The sequence below is a fragment of the Amblyomma americanum genome, chromosome 2, assembly GCF_052857255.1.
Source record: "Amblyomma americanum isolate KBUSLIRL-KWMA chromosome 2, ASM5285725v1, whole genome shotgun sequence".
Lineage (NCBI taxonomy): Eukaryota > Metazoa > Arthropoda > Arachnida > Ixodida > Ixodidae > Amblyomma > Amblyomma americanum.
Genome location: NC_135498.1, coordinates 211,145,757 through 211,166,433, shown reverse-complemented (window position 1 = coordinate 211,166,433; position 20,677 = coordinate 211,145,757). Strand labels below are relative to the sequence as shown.

General features: G+C 47.5%; 1 protein-coding gene across 2 annotated transcripts in view; it reads right to left on the bottom strand.

Moving 5' to 3' along the window:
• LOC144119446 (neprilysin-1-like) overlaps positions 1-20,677 on the bottom strand; it is a 611,912-nt gene that overhangs the window by 556,054 nt on the left and 35,181 nt on the right. For both annotated transcript variants that reach the window (XM_077652051.1, XM_077652052.1), the window contains exon 2: positions 11,502-11,660. In XM_077652051.1, the coding sequence (XP_077508177.1) occupies positions 11,502-11,660 (159 nt within the window). The remainder of the gene's footprint in view (positions 1-11,501; positions 11,661-20,677) is intronic.

Sequence of the window (20,677 nt, the reverse complement as noted above, 5' to 3'; positions counted from 1 at the left end):
CTTCTGGCCCCGTATTTCGCGTCGTTTTCTTTTTGAATCCTAAATAAATACAAAATGGCACAAAAACCAACAGTGCATGATGTTAGATCACTTTTCCTAAGTATGGAATAGGCTGAGAAAATTTTTACAGAGTGTGACATCTCTTGAGCCCAGTGGCAGCGGCGAATGTGACTCCTACGCGCGCACGCCCCTGGTAAGGCCCTACCACTGGGAATGTGGAGAGATGCCACTCTTGCGTCTCTGCTCATTCTACCCCCCCCCCCCAACCTTGACGTGACGTGACAGAAGTTGGTTCACTTTCCTGAGCCCGTTAGTGAAATGCCCGAGGGGTAAAAAAGGAGAAGATCGCGACGAGGAATGGCTCTCGCTGCTGGCCCACACCTGACTGCCCCGAGGGACCCCTTCGCTGCCCGCCGACCCCCGAACCCAACGCCGGTCGACAACTTGCTGGGCTACTGAACATCCATTTTTCGGAAAGAACATTCCTCTGCAATGTGCTTTGCCTCGCGTTAGGATAATAAACTATTTCTTAGCGTGCCCTGCCGTTGAATATTTCGTCCGGATCTGCAGCGACTCGGCGCCACGGGTTGGGGAAACGCGTAGCGTACTGGTAACACCTCCGGCTGGTCGCAGAGTGACCCCATAAGAGTTATATCTTGTCTCCGTGACTACTTTTCGTATATCTCAAGTGATTTGCACATCATGTCGTAGTACTAAAACCCCGTAACGTAGAAATTGTGGAGAGTTTCAAATGTCTTGGCGTAACTTTCCCCTGTCATATGGCTTGGAACGATTTCATAAACTAATAAGGAAGTAATTACTCATTGACATCCACCAAACCACAGCCATACGGCTACAAATGAAAGGGGTTTACCCTAACAAACACTTGTATCACATAAACTACGTGATTTTAACAATGCTCAAATCACCGGCCTCGTAGGGCGATTAAAACATGTGCTATCAACGAAAATTAAATTGCTTTTATATAACTGACTTTTTTACTCGCATCTTAACTACTGTCCACTAATGTGGGGAACCTCAGCGCCGTCTGCCTTACAGCGCATTCATCTTTTGCAGAAAAAATACATTCGTCATGTTTATAACGCATCATACCGATCCCACACTGCAGCACTTTTTCTTAATGCCAAGGTAATTAGTATATATATATATATATATATATATATATATATATATATATATATATATATATATATATATAAATAAATATATATATATATATATATATATATATATATATATATATATATATATATATATATATATATATATATATATATATATATATATATATATATATATATTAAGGAAGCCAACCGTCACCGAAATCAAGGTGCATAGGGGAATGTTTCTTTTTTTTAAAATCTAGTGCCAATGAATTAGTTTTTTTTAAGAAAATTACTTATAAAGCAGCAGAAAAAACAACCATGCCGCCGGTGGGATCCGAGCCCATGACCTCCGAATATCGCGTCCGGTGCTCTTACCAACTGAGCTACGGCGACGGCTGTCCAATCTGCTGCTTTCGTGGGTATTTATGTTTTGCGTGTAAGCGAACCTTGAGAGTGTTCACCAGCGCCACCCTCGTCCATAGCGGTGGACGTAGCACGTCCTGTAATAACGCAAGTGTGACGTAGAACATGATCTATCGGCGAGGGCGGAAACTGTGCGCAAGCCCTCTTATGCTACCTATGGCATCAAGACTGCCAGAACCGAGACCCCCGTTAAGCGATTAGCAGACAAGGCAAATGAAGTGAGGGGCTCGTTTGACAAACATATTAAGGAAGCAAAAAAAAAAACTAATTGATTGGCACTAGATATTAAAAAAAGAAATATTCCCCTATGCACCTTGATTTCGGTGACTGTTGGCTTCCTTAATATGTTTGTCAAACGAGCCCCTCACTTTATTTGCCTTGTCTGCTAATCGCTTAACGGGGGTCTCGGTTCTGGCAGTCTTGATGCCATAGGTAGCATAAGAGGGCTTTCACACAGTTTCCGCCCTCGGCGTTAGATGACGTTCTACATCACACTTGCGGTATTACAGGACGTGCTACGTCCACCGCTATGAACGAGGGTGGCGCTGGTGAACACTCTCAAGGTTCGCTTACACGCAAAACATAAATACCCACGAAAGCAGCAGATTGGACAGCCGTCGCCGTAGCTTAGTTGGTAAGAGCACCGGACGCGATATTCGCAGGTCGTGGGTTCGGATCCCACCGGTGGCATGGTTGTTTTTTCTGCTGCTTTATAAGAAATTTTCTTTTAAAAAAACTAATTGATTGGCACTAGATATTAAAAAAAAGAAACATTTCCCTATGCACCTTGATTTCGGTGACTGTTGGCTTCCTTAATATGTTTGTCAAACGAGCCCCTCACTTCATTTGCCTTGTCTGCTATATATATATATATATATATATATATATATATATATATATATATATATATATATATATATATATATATATATATACATATACATACCGACTGAGGATGAAGGTCTAAACAGAATTAAGTGAAAACATGAATAGCTTACAAATTTCCAAATTTGCAGAGCAATTTGCCACCATACCCCACCAGATATGCAGAAAGCAGGATAGTTCGTACTTCACGCCTGAACAGCGAGAAACAGCGCCTATCCTACACTCTACCCTGTCTTTTGAATGCCTACAAATTAAATGGCTTCGATTTATTTTCTCCTTCTCACCAGAATCTCCGCCTTATGTATTGGCGCGAATATTTGATTTGCAATGTTTGTTCGTTTTCAAATCTGCCGCCACACCACCTTATCGCTTTCTTTGCGACGCAAGACGCCACTAGATTTATCTCGATTGAACGCAGCCAGGCAGAGCTGCTTCTACGTTGTTCCGGAATGTTCTAGTAACTTTGCACGCTTTATCTCGAAAGTTCGCTATCAGCATTAAGTTGAGCACGGCCGACAGCGGCGGGCAATCTGTTCGACGACCGCCGAGCACGCTTGTCGCTTCGCCGCCGCCGAGTGATTCTGTTCCTTTTGGGCGCAAGTGAGCCCAATAAACAGTTTCCTTTTAGAAGACCCTTTCGTCCATCTTCATCGCTGCTTCGACTGCCGTCACCCCTACATGACATCTGGTGGAGGTGCGGGGTGGCCTTCCATGTTCCTGAAGCCAGCCCTCAGCGCCTCGCACCCGAGGACGAGCCAGCAGCTCAGCGAGCCAGCCGACGTCTCCAGGGAGAGAAACCTGAGTTCGGGAAACTGCCGGACCGCACCAGACAGCGAAAAGACGCTGCTACGAGCACCGCAACCTCGCCGAAGATGTCGACACCGATCATACTACAGCAGCCGCGGGCGTCGCCAACTTTCAATGGATCCCTAGGCGAAGACCCTGAAGAATGGTTGGATCAATTTGAGCGCGTGGCGTCATTCAACAAGTGGGATGATGCGGAAAAAATTGGACACGTGTTCTTCTCAATGGATGGCTCCGCACGCATGTGGTACGAAAACTACGAGTCGTCCCTTACGACATGGGAGCTATTCAAGAGAGAACTACTGAAGGTATTCACCAGTGTCGTGAGGAAAGAAAGAGCCGAACGACTCCTCGAGTCCAGGATCCAGCTTCCGAATGAGCCCGTCCGCGGTTACGTCGAGGAGATGAAGCGCCTATTTCGCCGCGCCGACCCCGGGATGACCGAGGAAATGAAAGTGCAGTTTTTAATGCGCGGCGTAAAAGAACAACTCTTTGGCACCGTCGTCCGCCAGCCGCCAAAAACAGTCGAGCAATTCATGCAAGAAGCCTGCACGATTGAGAAGACCCTCGACGTCCGAGCTTGGCAGTACAACCGCCCTTCCTCTGCCTGTGCAATCCATTCGGACACGCCGGCCACCACCAGCGACAGCTTGCGGGAAGTTATCCGTGAAATCGTCCGAGAGGAGCTACGCCGATTACTGCCATCCTCCCCACAGCCACAAGCAGTGACTCTGACGGACGTGGTACGGGAAGAAGTGCAACAGGCATTTGGCACCCCGACGGCCACAGAACCCAGGTCATGACCTACGCCGCTGCAGTAAGGACTGCTCAGCCCCAACGGTCACCCCCACGTCCTCCCCGAGATGAGCCACTTGTTCCACAACGCCGCCTCCTAGCCCCCGACCGCCCAGCCTATGACCAATGCTCAAGCCGCAGGAAATGCGACGCCTGGAGGACTTCCGACAACCGGCCGTTGTGCTTCCATTGCGGTGAGGCCGGCCATATTCTTCGTGGATTCTACGAGGATTTGCCGTTAACGCGCCACGACCATGCTTCGGACAACGTCCGTAGGAAATCGACGAGTGCCTGCGTCGAGAAGAGTACACGCTGAACCGCTTTTCGCGCTCACCATCGCCGTCAACCTCGCGCTTTGCGTCTCCACGCCGCAGCTACGCAGCCGCCGTACGAGGAAGTTCTCCGAGCCACCGTAGGGGCAACTAAAGGCAGCAACCTCTGGAGGTGAGGTTGCTCAAGAGCGAAACGCCGAAGATCCTCCACCGACCACGCCCCATGAAGACGCTGCACCCGCGACGCCGCATGAAGAACCGGCACTCGCTGCACCGACGCCGCACACAATGAGAACCCCGACCACAACGCACGCTGCCTTGAAAACAATGCCGCCACCCAGAAGAGCTTCGACCACACACCCCACCCGCGATTCGCATACGCGACGAAGCCGTGACCCGACACCGAGAGCGACATGCAATGCGAGAGCCAGGACGTCCGACTTGGAAATGACTATCGACGGCCGGAAAGTTACCGCTCTAGTCGACACAAAAGCCGATTACTCGGTGATGAATGGAACATTCGCTGCGAAGCTGAGAAAGTAAGAACGGCTTGGGACGGCCCACTAATTCGCACAGCAGGGGGCTACCTCATTACGCCACCAGGACGATGCACAGCGCGAGTGACTAAGAACATACCTATCCTGCCACCTTTGTTGTGCTACCGCAATGTTCCCGCGAAGTGATCTTGGGTATGGACTTCATTATTGAGCATCAGGCGATCTTCGACCTCCGATCCAAGCAGATCACGCTTTCGACGGACAAAGCCATCGCTTCGATGAAAACTGGGGAAAACCACGTTGCCCTGAGTGTCCTGGAGGACGAAGTGAGCGTCCCACCCTGATCAAGCGTTATCGTGACCGTAGGCGCCACGAAAGCCATTAACGCTGAAGCCATCATCGAGGGGAACTTGCTGTTGCTTCTAGACCGAGGAATCAGCATCGCAAGACGCATCGCACATTTCCGCAATGGAAAGGCCGAAGTACTGCTGACTAACTTCAGCGAAGAATACCGGCACATTAACAGAAGAACGACGATTGCTTTCTTCGACGAAATATCTGACGTACGAGACTCTTTCGCCCTCTCCGACCCCTCCGCAGAAGATTCGCCTGACCAACCGAACTCGCCCACTTCGACATCAACGCAGCCCTGCACCGGAACAGACAAGACCAGATCCGCAATCTGCTTCAAAGCTAAAGTGAGTGTTTTTCGACATCGCCGAAGGTGCGACAGACGCCAATTGCCAACCATCGCATTATAAGGGATCAACACGTCCGAATTCTCCGTCAAATCCCCTACCGTGTGTCACCGCGAGAACTACAAACCATCCGGGACAAAGTAGAAGAAATGCTTCGCGACGACGTCATCCAGCCTTCAAACAGCCCATGGGCGGCACCGGTTGTTCTAGTGAGAAAGAAAGACGGCGCACTTCGATTCGGCGTGGATTACCGCCGCTTGAACAACATAACAAAGAAGGACATCAACCCCCTCCCCCGCATCGACGACACACTGGACCGCCTCTGCAACGCCAAATATTTCTCATCGACGGACCTCAAGAGCGGCTACTCGCATATTGAGGTCGACGAAAGAGATCGCGAGAAGACAGCATTCATAACTCCGGATGGGCTGTTTGAGTTCAAGGTGAGACCATTTTGTCTCTGTTCCGCCCCAGCGACGTTTCAGCGAGTAATGGATACAGTGCTGGCAGGCTTGAAGTGAAAAATTCGTCTGGTATATTTAGATGACGTCGTTTTCTTCGCCTCGAACATTGAAGACCACCTCAAAAGACTTCGAACAGTACTAGACGCAATCAAGTCGTCTGGCCTAACCTTGAAAGCAGAGAAATGCCACTTTGCCTACGAAGAGCTGCTATTTCTAGGCCACATCTTTAGTAAGGAAGGAGTACGCTCAGACCAGCAGAAAACAGCTGCTAATGAACAGTTTCCACCGCCAGCCGATAAGAAATAATATTAATATAAAACCAGTGCGCAGATTTCTCGGACTGTGCGCATATTACCAACGATTTGTGAAAAACTTTTCGCGCATCTCCGAGCCCCTGACCCAACTGACGAAGTTAGATGTGCCATTTAAACGGGAAGCGCCGCAAGCAGAATCCTTCAAGGAACTTCAGCGTCGTTTACAGTCCCCACCGATCCTTGCGCATTTTGATGAAAACGCCGATACTGAAGTTCATACCGACGCAAGCAGCGTGGCACTAGGCGCCGTCATCGTTCAAAAAAGTGACAGGCTGGAGAAAGTCATCGCATACGCTAGCCGTTCCCTTTCCAAGGCCGAGGCTAACTATTCGACAACTGAGAAGGAGTGCCTTGCCATCATCTGGGCTACGTCGATTATTCGCCCCTACCTCTACGGACGGCCATTCAACGTGATCAGCGACCACCACGCGCTCTGCTGGCTTGCTAATTTGAAGGACTCCTCCGGCCGACTCGCTCGATAGAGTCTGCGTCCCCAGGACTTTGACGTCACCGTCGTTTACAAGTCCGGACGCAAGCACTCTGACGCCGATTGCCTCTCACGAGCCCCTGTAGATGCACCGCCGCCGGACGACGATGAGGACGCCTTGCTGGGACTAACCAGCCCCAGCTCTTTTGTTCAGCAGCAACGCTCGGCCCCCGACCTAAAAGGCCTCATCGAGTACCTGGAAGGCAAGGTTTCTTCACCCCCCGCTTCATTCTAGCGAGGAATGCCTTCCTCCTGTGTGCAGAATTAGGTCCTTGTGAAGAAGAACTTTACAGCGAACAAAACAGCCTACCTCCTTGTTCTACCTACTTGTCTCCGCGAAGAAGTTCTACAGGCTTCACCCGACGAGCCGACAGCTGGACATCTCGGGTTTAGTCGCACCCTCCGCCGCATTCAAGACAAGTATTACTGGCCCCGACTGTCTGCCGAAGTCGCACACTATGTGAATACCTGCCGAGATTGTCAGCGGCGAAAGACTCCTCCCACACGACCAGCAGGATTTTTGAGCCCCATTTAACCTCCCTCAAGGCCCTTTCACCAGATTGGCATGGACTTGCGTGGCCCTTTTCCAACGTCAACATCTGGAAATAAGTGGATCATCACAGCGACCGACTACCCGACCCGCTTCGCTGAGGCGAAAGCCCTACCGAACGGAACAGCAGCAGAAGTTGCCAAATTTTTCGTGGAGTGTATTTTTCTACGACACGGCGCCCCCGATGTGCTCAACACGGACAGAGGAACAGCATTCATGGCGGAACTAACGCAAGCCGTCCTGCGCTACAGACAAACCAGCCGCCGGAGGACAACTGCATACCATCCGCAGAGCAACGGACTGACCGAGCGCCTGAACAAAACCATCGCTGATATGTTCGCTATGTATGTCGATGCCGAACACAAAACCTGGGATGTCATACTGCCTTACGTCGTCTTCGCCTACAACACCGCAGTGCAGGAGACCACCAAGATGACGCCTTTTAGGCTCGACCATGGCAGGGAGGCCACGACCACGCTAGACGCCATGCTGCCCAACGTTACAGAAGAAGAGAACGTCGACGTTGCCGCCTGCCTTCAACGCGCAGAAGAAGCTCGAAGGCGTGCCCGATTACGGATCAAATATCAGCAGTGGTCCGACGCCAGACGCTACAACCTACGAAGACGCAATGCGGAATACAAGCCAGGAGACCAAATCTTGGTATGGACGCCCATTCGCCGCCGTGGATTGAGTGAAAAGCTTTTGCGCCGCTATTTCGGCACGTACAATGTTCTTCGTCGGCTGGGTGAACTGGATTATGAAGTCACCCCTGGCGCAATGACTGCATCCCAGCGACGCCGCGTACGACCAGAAGTCGTCCATGTAGTACGTCTGAAGCCGTATTATGCGCGCTAAAGGCCGCTGCATTTCCATGCTCTATTTTCCAAGATCCGTTTTTTCTCTCACTAGTGGCATTATTTGTTTTATTGCATGGCGGCGATGCTTCTTTGAGAGGGGAGTAAAGCCGCGAATATTTGCAGTTTGTTCGTTTTTCAAATCTGCCGCCACACCACCTTATCGCTTTCTTTGCGACCCAAGACGCGACTAAATTTATCTCGAGTGATCGCAGCCAGGCAGAGCTGATTCTACGTTGTTCCGGAATGTTCTAGTAACTTTGCACGCTTAATCTCGAAAGTTCGCTATCAGCTTTGAATTGAGCACGGCCGACAGGGGCGGGCATTCTGTTCGACGACCGGCGAGCACGCTTGTCGCTTCGCCGCCGCCGAGTGATTCAGTTGATTTTGGGCGCAAGTCAGCCCAATAAACAGTTTTCTTTTAGAAGACCTTTTCGTTCGTCTTTATCGCTGCTTCGACTGCCGTCATCCCTACGTGACACTATAGTGCATTATTTTGGATGCATTATTGTTCTGTGGTTTCTTCTTATTCCGTGCTTTGGATTTTAACTGGTATTTCTTTTTTGATTAAGACCAGCTTACTATAGCGAACGTTAATTTCCGCTACTGTGCCCATTTGCGCGCATTTGTTTAGTACTTTTGTGCTGTTTCTTCCAAAATAAAAACTAAAAGCTAGGGCTGTGGGCTGGCAAAGCTGCCTGCGAGCAGCTTTTTTCCCGCTGCTCTCCTATCCAAATGTAGGATGGAAAATAAAGATTATTATTAATTGTGTCCTAGACAGTCTACCCCATGTAATTCTTGCCTTTTAAGTTGACATTTTTGGCACATTTTACAAATACGCTTTTGTTATTTTTGCATATGCCCCGTTATGTCGCTCTGTTTCTCTACAATTGTTTGTATTCTGCAGTTTCATTATTTCTGTCAAATGCCTCGTTATTGTTTCTGCTTTGCTGTTGCACCTAGAGTGATTTTTACCGTTATCTGCTAAGTGATAGGGCTCCTCTGCCTCGTGAGGTTGTTTCAACTCCTTTTAGCCATGAGACTTTTCAGGGATGTTTTCCTGAAAAATTAAGAAATAAAATAAAATACGTCAACAGCCGCATTACTAAAAATCTGCCCATGGCGGCGCCACGTGTACTTCTTTTTCAGCAATTTTGTGGCTAATACAAGCTTCGATTTCGGTAAACATGACGTATTCCCTATAGCGTGACGCAAACCTATCAGTGTAGCCTTACTTGACATTCCCCTGTAGTGTCCCTGTAGTCAATGATTTCAGTGGTCGTTTGCCCCCTTGTTACCGCTATAGACCAGATTCATTTACCCTCGCACGCAGGCTGCGGGCGCGCTTCTACTCTCGACACCAGTCGCCATCTTTCGGCGCGCGCTGCACGTCGGACTGCGGGCGCGTCGCGCCGGCGCTGCGCGCGTAGAATGCGTGTTTACGCGTTCTTCGCTTCCTTTGTTGACGCGCTCATCACCTAACATATGTGGGTGTGTCTGTGCATCACTATTCACATTTTCTCAGGCCTTTCTACGGTTACCTGAAACGCATTGTTGCTCGTTAAGGCGACATCTAAGGGTAGTCGACAGGTAGGGAGCGACAGAATTAACGCACTATGGCCTACTGTGATTGAATGTGTGCATAGATGGTGACTTGCGAAGTGGACTACGTTATACTGTGAGTGAATGTGTGTATGGATTGTGGCTCTACAATGGCCTATGTTCTACTGTGACTGAATATGTGCATAGATGGTGACTTCTGGAGTGGACTTTGATGTGGACTGTATGGATTGATTGTGTGCATAGATAGTGACTGCGGGAGAGAATATGTGCTATTATAAGAGACTGTGCGCATAGCGGGGTAGATGCGACAGGCTTTAGGACATTATTAACATAGAAGGCACGCTACGGTGGAGCAATTGCCGGCATATAAAGCAAGGCTAACCCCACCTGTAGCATTCAACACCTCAACTCAACTCAACTCACTAGGGTGCGGATGAAAACCAATACTTACAGAGTTCTGCGCAGGCGTGTCGCTTGTTGCCGTGTTTTACGTACGCTGCCATCTATGATAATTTTATGCATAAGAATGTACATTTATTAATTTGACTCGATGGTGCAGTGATGTGCAGGCGAAGCGCGTGTTTTCAATCACCACTACGTATTCGAGATCTGTGCGCTGAGCTTGCTATTGTTCCCGTTAAACACATTCTGTGGTACGGGGATGCAAGCACGAGCTCTACCAATTTAAGTTGCTATTTCCGCATGTATGTCAGAGGGATCGGCGGGGTAAAGGGTTGTCCGTAGTACCTCTCAGCTGTTGGTACCTGCCTGAATCACAGCAATCTGTACATTATTTTATTACATTCTATGACAGCTACGCGACGCTGTCAGACGCGCCGAAAGCTTCCGAATAAAATAAACGCGACTTCGGGTTGCAGAATTCGTGAAAGCTGGCCTCTTTGCTGGTAGTTATTCAAGCTTTGATTAATTAAGCGAAAATACGTTTTTATGCGCCAGATAGCATAAACAATGACAAAATTTGTTTGTTTTTTGTTAGCTTTGCGACTCAGTTGAGCTCACAACGATAAATTGCTGATATAAATGGTGCACCACGAAGCTCAGCGACAAGAAAGCCCTATTTGTGATGGGTGCTTTATGGCCAGCAGGAAGGATTAAGAGCTCATTGGAATTGAAATTGCGTGCTAGCTGTGCACATAATGCTTGGTACAGACCAGGAAAGCTTTCTCTGCGATGGAGCACCAAGACGGTAGTGATATAAGCGCGAGCGCGTGCTAAGCGCCGGCACAATTAACTTGAATTCCAAACTAAGCGTCGTGATTAACGCATCAATATTATCTCTTTGATAACGCAAAGACTTCTAGCAACACAACCACGCTGTGGAAGTATGGTGGACACGGTTTTTCTTTTTTTTGGCTCCCGAAAGGCAGTAAATCGCTGCAGGCGCGGCCGTGGAGCGGCTGCCGCCCCGCTGTCCCCCGAGAAACGCACGCACCGCGGCGCGCCAGTCGGCGGAAAATGGCCGCGCCCGAGAGCGGCTCTGGATTCTGGTCTAACAAGTGGTGAGATTTTCCTGCTGTGGTATCGACGGTCAAGACACACCCCTCGTTGCTGCCACACTCCGGTGGCGTAGTACGCGCTCGCTCATTAACACACTGCACAGCTGACGCATCGTCCTTCTGCGTGCTGCTTGCTGGATAGGGACGCCGAACGACCGCCCGGTCCACGCTGCCTTGATGTCGCTACAGGATTGGAGAGCTGTGGAGAGAAGGCCACCGAGTGAGCAGGAAGAGAAGCAGTCCAGTCTCACCAGGGCTACGGGGCCTTGTCTTTTTCCTACTAGAAGGGCGCCCAGAAGGCTGCTGAGGATGGCGCCCACAGCGACGCCCGTCGACAGCACGGCCACAACGGTTTTCCGCTTGCTCAGCACACGACGCTCTGCCACGCTGTCGGCCGCGCCGTCCACCTCCTGCGACACACGGCACACGACACAGCTGTGCACGATGCGCTGCAGTTTCCAAGGTTGGCTCATGAATGGCGTGGACGGAATAATTCAATAAAGGCCGAGTTTGGGCGAGTTGGTTTTCCATGCTGAACGTAAAAGCGCAAAAAACAAGGACGAGAATAAGACACACAACACGAGGGCTTGTTGCAGTGCGTTGAAAGATGTATTGAGAACGCTGGCCCTATTGCTTTCCAGTATTCAGTGGGAGTAAGTGTTGGGGCATTTTTAGAGCTCTTAAGTACGGATCTTAATTCCACTTTTGTAATGTGCGGCGATGACCTGTTTTTGCAGAAACAAGGAATATTTATAGGGTCCAGCGTTGCTCCTTTGTTAAGTCACCTATTTTTAGCTGAACGGGACAGAAGGCTTTTTGCTTGCCTTGAAGACGTAGGGGTGTTAAATGTTTTTCGTTTTGTGGATGATTTTTTAATCTTTTTAGACACCACAGCAATCGCCCTCGATGAAGCGGTAGGAAGCGTTTTAGATCATTTTAAGCATAGCTTATCTCCACTTGTCGTCTCGCATGAACTTCCTGAGAACGGTAGCATACGCTTTCTCGACATCAAGTTAACTTTTTTAAAAGACCACACTTGCTGGATTTATCATCCCCGGGATGGAAAAATGCCCTTACCTTTCAGTTCCGCGCATTCAAAGCTCATAAAAAGAAACATAGCTCGTTTAGGGGTTGTCAACTGCTTAAAAAAGTCATGCGAACATGCAATTGAAGAAAGCCTTTTCCTGCAGTCCAACAAGTTGCAGGAAGTGGGTTATCCGTTGCACGTGCTGGTTTCTGTGGAGGAAGGACTTATCAAAAAGGAAAAATGGGAAGCCAAGTCTCAGGAAAAGACAAAAGTCGATAAGAAATTTGCAGTCATTCCTTATAAACATAAGCTTTCGCACAGTCTTAAAACAATTTGCAACAAGGTAAACGTTGGCGTGTTGTTCTCTGCCCCAAATAAGCTGAGTTCACTATGCAAGCCTAGCACATGAGAAAGCATAGGAAAAACTGGTTGCACGATCAGGCATCAAAAGCCGTTCGCGAGATGCACGAAAGGTGTTGTCTACAAAGTGCCATTATCCTGTGGTAAATATTATATAGGACAAACGGGAAGATGCATAAATGAGCGATTGGGTGAGCATGACTATGTTGTGAACAACAAAAAAGGGGGCACATGAGCATTCGTTCTCTAAAATGCAAAAGCAAAGGAAAAGAGGGTTGTCGTCCTCTTTTTCACAAGTGCAAAATCCTTTACGGGAACAAATGTCAAATTACGTGCGAAATTGTTGAGGCGTTGGAGATAGCGCGAGTTGGGGATGACTGTGTAAGTGCTCCGTCAATTCTGCTCTCTCAAAAAGAGATGTCCTATCTTTTATCATTCAAGTGTGACGCTCGATGACTCATCTATCGTTCACTACTCTGCAGTAATGCCTTGCAAGCATTATCAAGAGTATAAAAATCTGTTTCTTGCATGTAATAAAGATCAGTTGGAAGTGAGCGCTCGTGTTGTGTGTCTTATTCTCGTCCTTGTTTTTTGCGCTTTTACGTTCAGCGTGGACGGAAGTTGCCCGCACGAACTGTCAATCATAAGTTGTGGCCGAATTAAAATAAAATGCACATGTTGATGGGCAACACATATGTAATGAAACAATAAAAGCAAACATAAAAATAAACATAACGGAAATTAAAAAAATAAAATAACAAATAAAGATCAATTTAAATAATGAAAAGAAAACTAAAAGTAAAAAGTGAAGCAAAGAGAATAGAAAGTAAAAATAAAAATGGAGGGAGAAATAGGAAAGGGAAAGGCTTCCGCATTTCCGCTCCTAAGCAGACCTAAGTGCAATCCTATAATTTTTTTTAGTGCAACACGGCTTCTTTTCAGCAGCGTATTATCAAAGTCTTTGTACCTGATTTAATTATAGAGCAGGCGGCCACGCCTGCAGCGTTTAGTGACAATACCTCATCTTAATTTTACCTGCTAGTAGTAGTAGTGGTAGTAAGGGATGCAATAAAAACAACAAAACAAAAAGAAAGAAAACATGTTGGCTGTGGAGGTAATTTCAATCTAACAACGTAAGCACCCGAGCGGAGCCAGGCGGAAATAACACGGAGAGGTTAGTGAGAAGTACAAAGAGGAGCGGGAATAATAATAATTGGTTTTTTAGGGGGGAAAGGAAATGGCGCAGTATCTGTCTCATATATCGTTGGACACCTGAACCACGCCGTAAGGGAAGGGATGAAGGAGGGAGTGAAAGAAGAAAAAGAAATAGGTGCCGTAGTGGAGGGCTCCGGCATAATTTCGACCACCTGAGGATCTTTAACGTGCAGTGACATCGCACAGCACACGGGCGCCTTAGCGTTTTGCCTCCATAAAAACGCAGCCGCCGCGGTCTGGTTCCAGCCCTGGAACTCCGGATCAGTAGTCGAGCGCCCTAACCACTGAGCCACCGCGGCGGGCGGAGCGGGGAGAGCTGTGTACGCTATTTGCTTGTCGAGCCTTTGTCCCGTCTTTGTTGCGCTGTTCACCTACCATGAATGCTTACCAACTGGCCCAAATCTCAGCTTTACACTATTTAGAAAGCAAAAGAAAATAATCAAGTTTGCGGGGCTCGCGCGAGAGTGCCCAGGCACTGTCCGGGATATAACTGAGCGTGAGCGTCCACTGTCCGTATTTAGAAAATATAAAAACAAAGCTGCATAGCATCCTGTCGCCCATCCAATTAATCACGCGCCAGGCATCCTGCGCAAGGGGCTCCCGGCTGCATAGCGTCTGAAGTAGCTCACGCGGACCGTGCCACGTGCAGAGCGCGATACCTGGCGATGAGCAAGTGGAACGTCCAGCCCGCCTCCTCGATGTATGCAGAGAGGCTCACCATTGTTCTGTGACGGGTGCGCGCACCTTCACGCGTTACGTAGCTTAGAAACCAAAGGCACAATTGTGACAAGCGGACAGCGGTGAATTTCTTCACATTTCAGCCAGTGTCTTCTACAGTGATGGCGCGGGAGAATATCGAAGCTTGGCATTTGAACGGTGCAGTGAGATGCATTACGAAAGTATGTTTTCTATGCTTTTATGAATGAAGTGCAATCGAATGAAGTCTCTACCACCTATTAACAGCTTCGTCGCAAGCTGAGCGCTGAATAGCGTAAATTTTCAGAAAAATATGAGAAATGCTCAGCTAAGATTTCTTCCTGCCACCTGCTGATTGCACAAATACCGAACCGAAAACCATACGGCATAAAATGAAAGGATTAGACGATATCAGCCGAGTCACAGTGGAGTCATCAACTGCCTCAATGCCTGAAAGGGAATAGGCAGGCTCCGCACGTAAGAGTATAAGTAACATTAGAAAGCACACACTGTGCAGCTGCAAACTGATGGAAACTGAGAGCGGCCGCTATAACAAGGTCCCTAAACTCAAACGTTGAAAAGCATGCCAGATAGAGAATTTACAGATAGATAATAATACATCGATGTATGTGCCTTTTTGACTTTCACGAAATGATGGTGTGAGACTGTGGACTGCATTCAGGTGAATCATATATGTGATCGGCTGCGCCATTTCACCTGTGCCAGCTCACAATCACTCGTCGCTAATATTCGCTGTGGCCTTAAGTGACATCCTAATATGCCCTGCGGCAGCTTTCCTTGGCATGAAGGGAAAGCTTGTGGGATACACTGGTGTCCCTTAGCGTCCCCCGCGCCAGCGGCGATCCTGACTTCCACGCGCGTTCTTTCAACCGGGAATGTGGAGAGAAGGCACCCCTGCGACTCTGCTCATTTCCGCCCCAGCACTGACGTGACGTTACAACAGCGCGCTGCCCACTTCGGTGAGGGTTGCATACCCGAGAATGTTAGCAACGATTTGCTTCTAGGGAGGCAATGCCCGAGGGATCAAAGGAGGAACTCGTCGCGGGAAACGGACTCTCGCCGCCGGACCTGACCTAAGTGCCCCAAGGAACCTTCTCGCTGCCAGCCGGGGCCCCCGAACCCGACGCCGGTCGACGTCAAAGACTTGGTGAGCTGCTGAACATCTATTTTACGGATAGAACATTCTTCCGCAGTGTGCTTTACCTCGAGTTAGGATAATCAACTATTTCCTAGCGTGCCCTGCCGTTGCCTATTTCGTCCGGACCTGCCGTGGCTGCGACTCTGCGCCACGGGTTGGGGAAACGTGTTGCGTACTTGAATAACGCTTGAGTGTAGCTGGCACGGAAGCTCGCCTTCCCGGCCGGCTGGACGCAGAGTGACCCTATAAGCTACAAAAGTGGAGCGTCCTAAAATTGTCCTTCCGTCAAATAGTTCGGCCACATGACTGTGCGCTTTGCCGTTTGGCCGCCAGGCGCACTTCTCTTTCCGCGGTACCTTCACTCCGTTGCTGGTGCAGATAGTGCCATCTATTCAAGCTTCTTGTTACAAGACAAAACTAGCGATTTTGCTCTAATAAACAAAATAGCTTTTTCTTAATATCTGGATGCGGAGTAGTTTGTGAATCAACATGGAAAGCGGCAGCGCGAAGCAACAAGAACGAAACAGAGAAACGAGAACAGAGGACAAGCGCTTTTCTTGAGTTTATAGCGCTACAAGTTGGCAGTTATGATATAAATATGCCTTGGATAACAAGTATGAATAATATACAATGTTTTTTTTTTTTAAAAAAACTAATGGATGCCATTAGGGACAATATTTCACTGCATAGGAAGAAAGGGCGTATTTCGTCTCCCCAGGTTCTGACCTACTGAAAGAAATAGTTATCTTGGAGTGCGCAATGTTTTATCCAGGCAGATACGGCAGTGAAGTTTCTGGGATGCTTCGGTTCTCGATTCTTCTAATCTGAATGGTTAGTCTGGCATCATTAGCTGTTTATTCGTAAACTGTTAATGAGTAAGATTTAGCCGGTTGAATTCATGGCCGCTCTGGCCGCGTTTGCATGGACAAGGAAAGAAAAAGCTCCTGTCCATTGCGTAGTTCGCACTAAAATATCCGAAAAGTTTAAAACCAATACGCCCTCCTCCAATTGCGTCCCTCGTAGCGTAGAGATGTGTTTTGTGGACGTGAAGGCAGACAATCTAAGACTATCTGGGAGCAGACGGCTTCAAATGGAGCATTCGAACGAAGGTCCTCAGCCAGCGGTTCATATGCGACCTCGAGTAGTCCAGTGCCTAGTCGTGAGCGGTAACACAAAAGCGAAGAGATGCGCAGCGCCCTCTGGCAGATGTGACGGCTCGCTGACAGCTAAGGAATCCGAGCCAGCGATGCTGCATACTCAAGTATACAAACGCTGTCCTGCGAACGAGCCGTGTGCCAGGCGTTAGAGCACCCCAAGGAACGGCGCTGAAGTGTAGCCCGCAGCTGGATTTTGCCCTTTCGAACTTGCGTTGTTCACCGCGGCCAGGCGTGTGCGTCCGAAGTTACTCGTAGATAGCACTGTGAGCGACGCTGATTAAACTCGGCCTACATATAGGCTGTCTCTCATTAGGAAAGTTGTAGTGGCTGAATAATGAACCACTGGAGAGATTTTACCACCGGGATTCCATCATTTATAATAGGGTCAGGGGAAGCGTAAAAACGAACAGTACGGTCTGTAATCTTTGTCGCCTAAGGAAAGTACAGCTATACAGCAGACACGCACAGAACGTCCCGTGCGATCGTTAGCATGTGGCCTCAGATTTCGGGAGCGCTTTGCGTTTAACTGAATTCATTCACACCTATGATATTTCAAGTATTTTATTGTCCTGCGGCGATAGTCCAAATTGCCCGCTGTGCCATATGACTTCTTCCATGCTCGTGAGACGGCGCTTCCGTGCATCTTTCTTTTCGGGTCCAAGTGGCTGCGTTCTTTTCCGTTTGGAAGCGGATTATTGTTGAAGACAGCGACTGCCAAAGGACCGGTCGAGAGCAACATGCACTCGGAATTTTATAATGAAAGGAGATAGGCTAGGGCGAAGGCCCTTAGGGGATCCTGGTGCGGGACGGAAGGCCAAATTTACGTGGACGCGACTGGATCGGTCCTCGATATAACAGCCATAGCATGTTCAAATGCGGAAGGGAAATCACTTGATGGGGCATCTATTCTATTTCAGGGAATCTCGGGCGCAGACGGCGGTTGCTGTGGCGATGGTTGACAGGAAGCGCCCATATTATATTAGGAACACGCATACTGCATGTAGGAATTACAAGAGAGGAAGGATTGGCAAACATGCAAGTAGAATACTCCAAGGATGGGGATGTGAAAGGCCCTCGGAAAGGTGCGTTGTAGCGACCGCAGGATGGTACGGTCCCGAGTTATTTTAGAATTGAAAAGGGAACAGAAGAAAGTTGTGAAGCGGAAGCGCATTAGCGATTTAGCGGTTAGAAGGAAAATAGAGGAATTAGGCATATCTTTGCAGAACAGATATTCAGCTTTATCTGAGGAAGACGACCTTAATGTTCCAACAGTGAATGACAATATGGTTAATATGACGCTATGATGACAATATGACGCTATGATTACAGAGTGCGCAGTAGAAGTAGGCGGTAGAACGGTTCGACGGCATACCGGCAAGCTATCTCAGCAGACAAATGATCTGATTAAGAAACACCAAAGCACGAAGCCGTCTAATCACACACACACGGAATAGAACTGGCAGAGCTACCGAAGGTATATCAATGAGCGCAAGGTAGCCGACGTAGGGAAGTTTAATACGGAGAGGATCGAGCATACTCTAAGCAGCGGTGGCAGTCTAAAAGCAGTTAAGAACAAGCTAAGCATAAGTAAAAAACAGATGTACGCGTTAAGACAAAGCAGGCAATGTCATTAGCAATATGGATAAGAGAGTTAACGTAGCCGAAGTGTTCTACACAGACCTTTAAAGTAGCCAATATAGCCAGGACGTTAATGAGAGAAGCAGCTGGCACAGCCGTGGGACATCCCGCCAGTAACAAAACAGGAAGTAAAGACAGCCTTGGAAGCAATGGAAAGGGGAAAAGCCGCTGGGGACGATCAGGTAACAGCAGTTGTGTTGAAGGACGGAGGGAAGATTATGTGAGAAAAACTAGCTACCTTGTATACGCAATGCGTTATGACCTCGTGCGTACCAGAATCTTGGAAGAACGCTAACACAATCTTAATCCATAAGGTAGGCAACGTCAACCATTTGAAAAATTACCGACCGATCAGGTTGCTATCCGTTGCCTACAAGGTATTCACTAACGTAATCGCTAATAGACTCAGGATAATCTTGATATCCCCAAAATGATATCCCCAAAATCAGCACACATGCAAAATACATTATCTATACAGACGACATCAGCCTGTTCTTCTCCTCTAATGATATACAATGCCTAGCAGATACAGCAAACCGCGCGCTCTCATCACTTGTCACATGGTCATCTCTGAACTCATTTAAGATAAACAAATAAAGAACTAAAGCGATACTCTTGTCTAAAAGAAAACAAATACTTCATCGCCCTTCCTTATACCTCAGTGGCACTGTCATAAAGTATGTAGATACCTTCAAATCACTCGGCGTAACATTCAGCAGCACGATGACGTGGGATGACCATGTTAATAATCTTACTGGTAACACTTTCCAGAATCGTCGGAATTATTTCGCGAAATAGGCATATTCTACCTATCAAAACTAAGTTCACCTTATATTATGCATTTTTTTACTTCCACCTCAGCTACTGCCACCTTATCTGGGACAATACAACGCACTTTAACATCTTAAAAATGCAAACCTTACAAAATAAATGCTTCGCTCGATTTTGAACGGATCGTATGATTCACCGATTAAGCATATTTACTTTCATTATAATATTGTACCTGTCAACAAGATGTTTGATTACAGATTTGCATGCCTTTATAAAGCGCTAATAAGAAGAGTTGATTCCTTTATTTCTAACAGTGTTGAACTTGTATGTCGCCACTCATCATACGTCACCAGAGCACAGTATACATTTGTACTATCGAAGTGCAGGACTAATTACGGGCATTCCATGTTAAACTATATCGTACCAAAGTTCTTGAATAACACATCCTGTGACCAACTAAACACTATGTCTAAATTCACAATCCGAAAGAGCTTAACTCGTGAGTCTATCCTTCAGTGAATTCAGATGTTTTCATACCATCTTGTAATGTTAAAATTTCTTGTATTAATAATGTTGATAAATGAGATATACGCCTGTTACTGTCATTCCTGTTCTATATTCTTATGTATTCTTTGTTTGATTTGATTTTTGTTCGTTTGATGGTTACTGTCATTCCTGCTCAATATTCTTTCGTATTCTTTGTTTTATTTGGTGGTTGTTTCCGCCTTGTGACTACAGCTGACTTGTAAGGGTGGTGAGGCCTGTCAAGCGGCGTCTCATTCGCTGCTTTTTTCTCGCCATCCCCAGTTTGTAACTACAAGCTGAAATAAAAGATTGATTTGATTTTATATTTGAATCCACTTAATCTCCAGGCAGGCTTTCGTAAAAAGTAGTTTACACTGGACCATATCCGCACTATAAACCAGGTGATAGAGAAATCCGCAGAATATAACCTACCCCTGTATTTAGCGTTCATTGATTACGAGATAGCATTTGATCAGTCAAAACTTCAGCAGTCATTCAGACATTGCGGAATCAGGCTATAAAAGAGCCTTATGTCAAAATACTGGAAGACATCTATAGCAAGTTCAACACTACCACGGTCCTCCATAAATCCGGAATGAAATTTCAATAAGAAATTGTGTCAGGCAGGGAGACGGGATAATGCCATTCCTATTTACTCTCTGTTTACAAGAGGTATTCAGACGCCTCGGTTGGGAGCAGTTGAGGATAAGAGTTAATAGATCATACCTAAGTAATGTGCAATTCGCTGATGGCTCAAGATATGAACAGAAAAACATTATGAATCAATTAGACAGGCAGAACGGTAATGTAGGGCTGGAAGGTAGAGTAACATGGACAATGTAGCTAGTTGGTACATCATTTTAAAACTTTCGAAAGCGC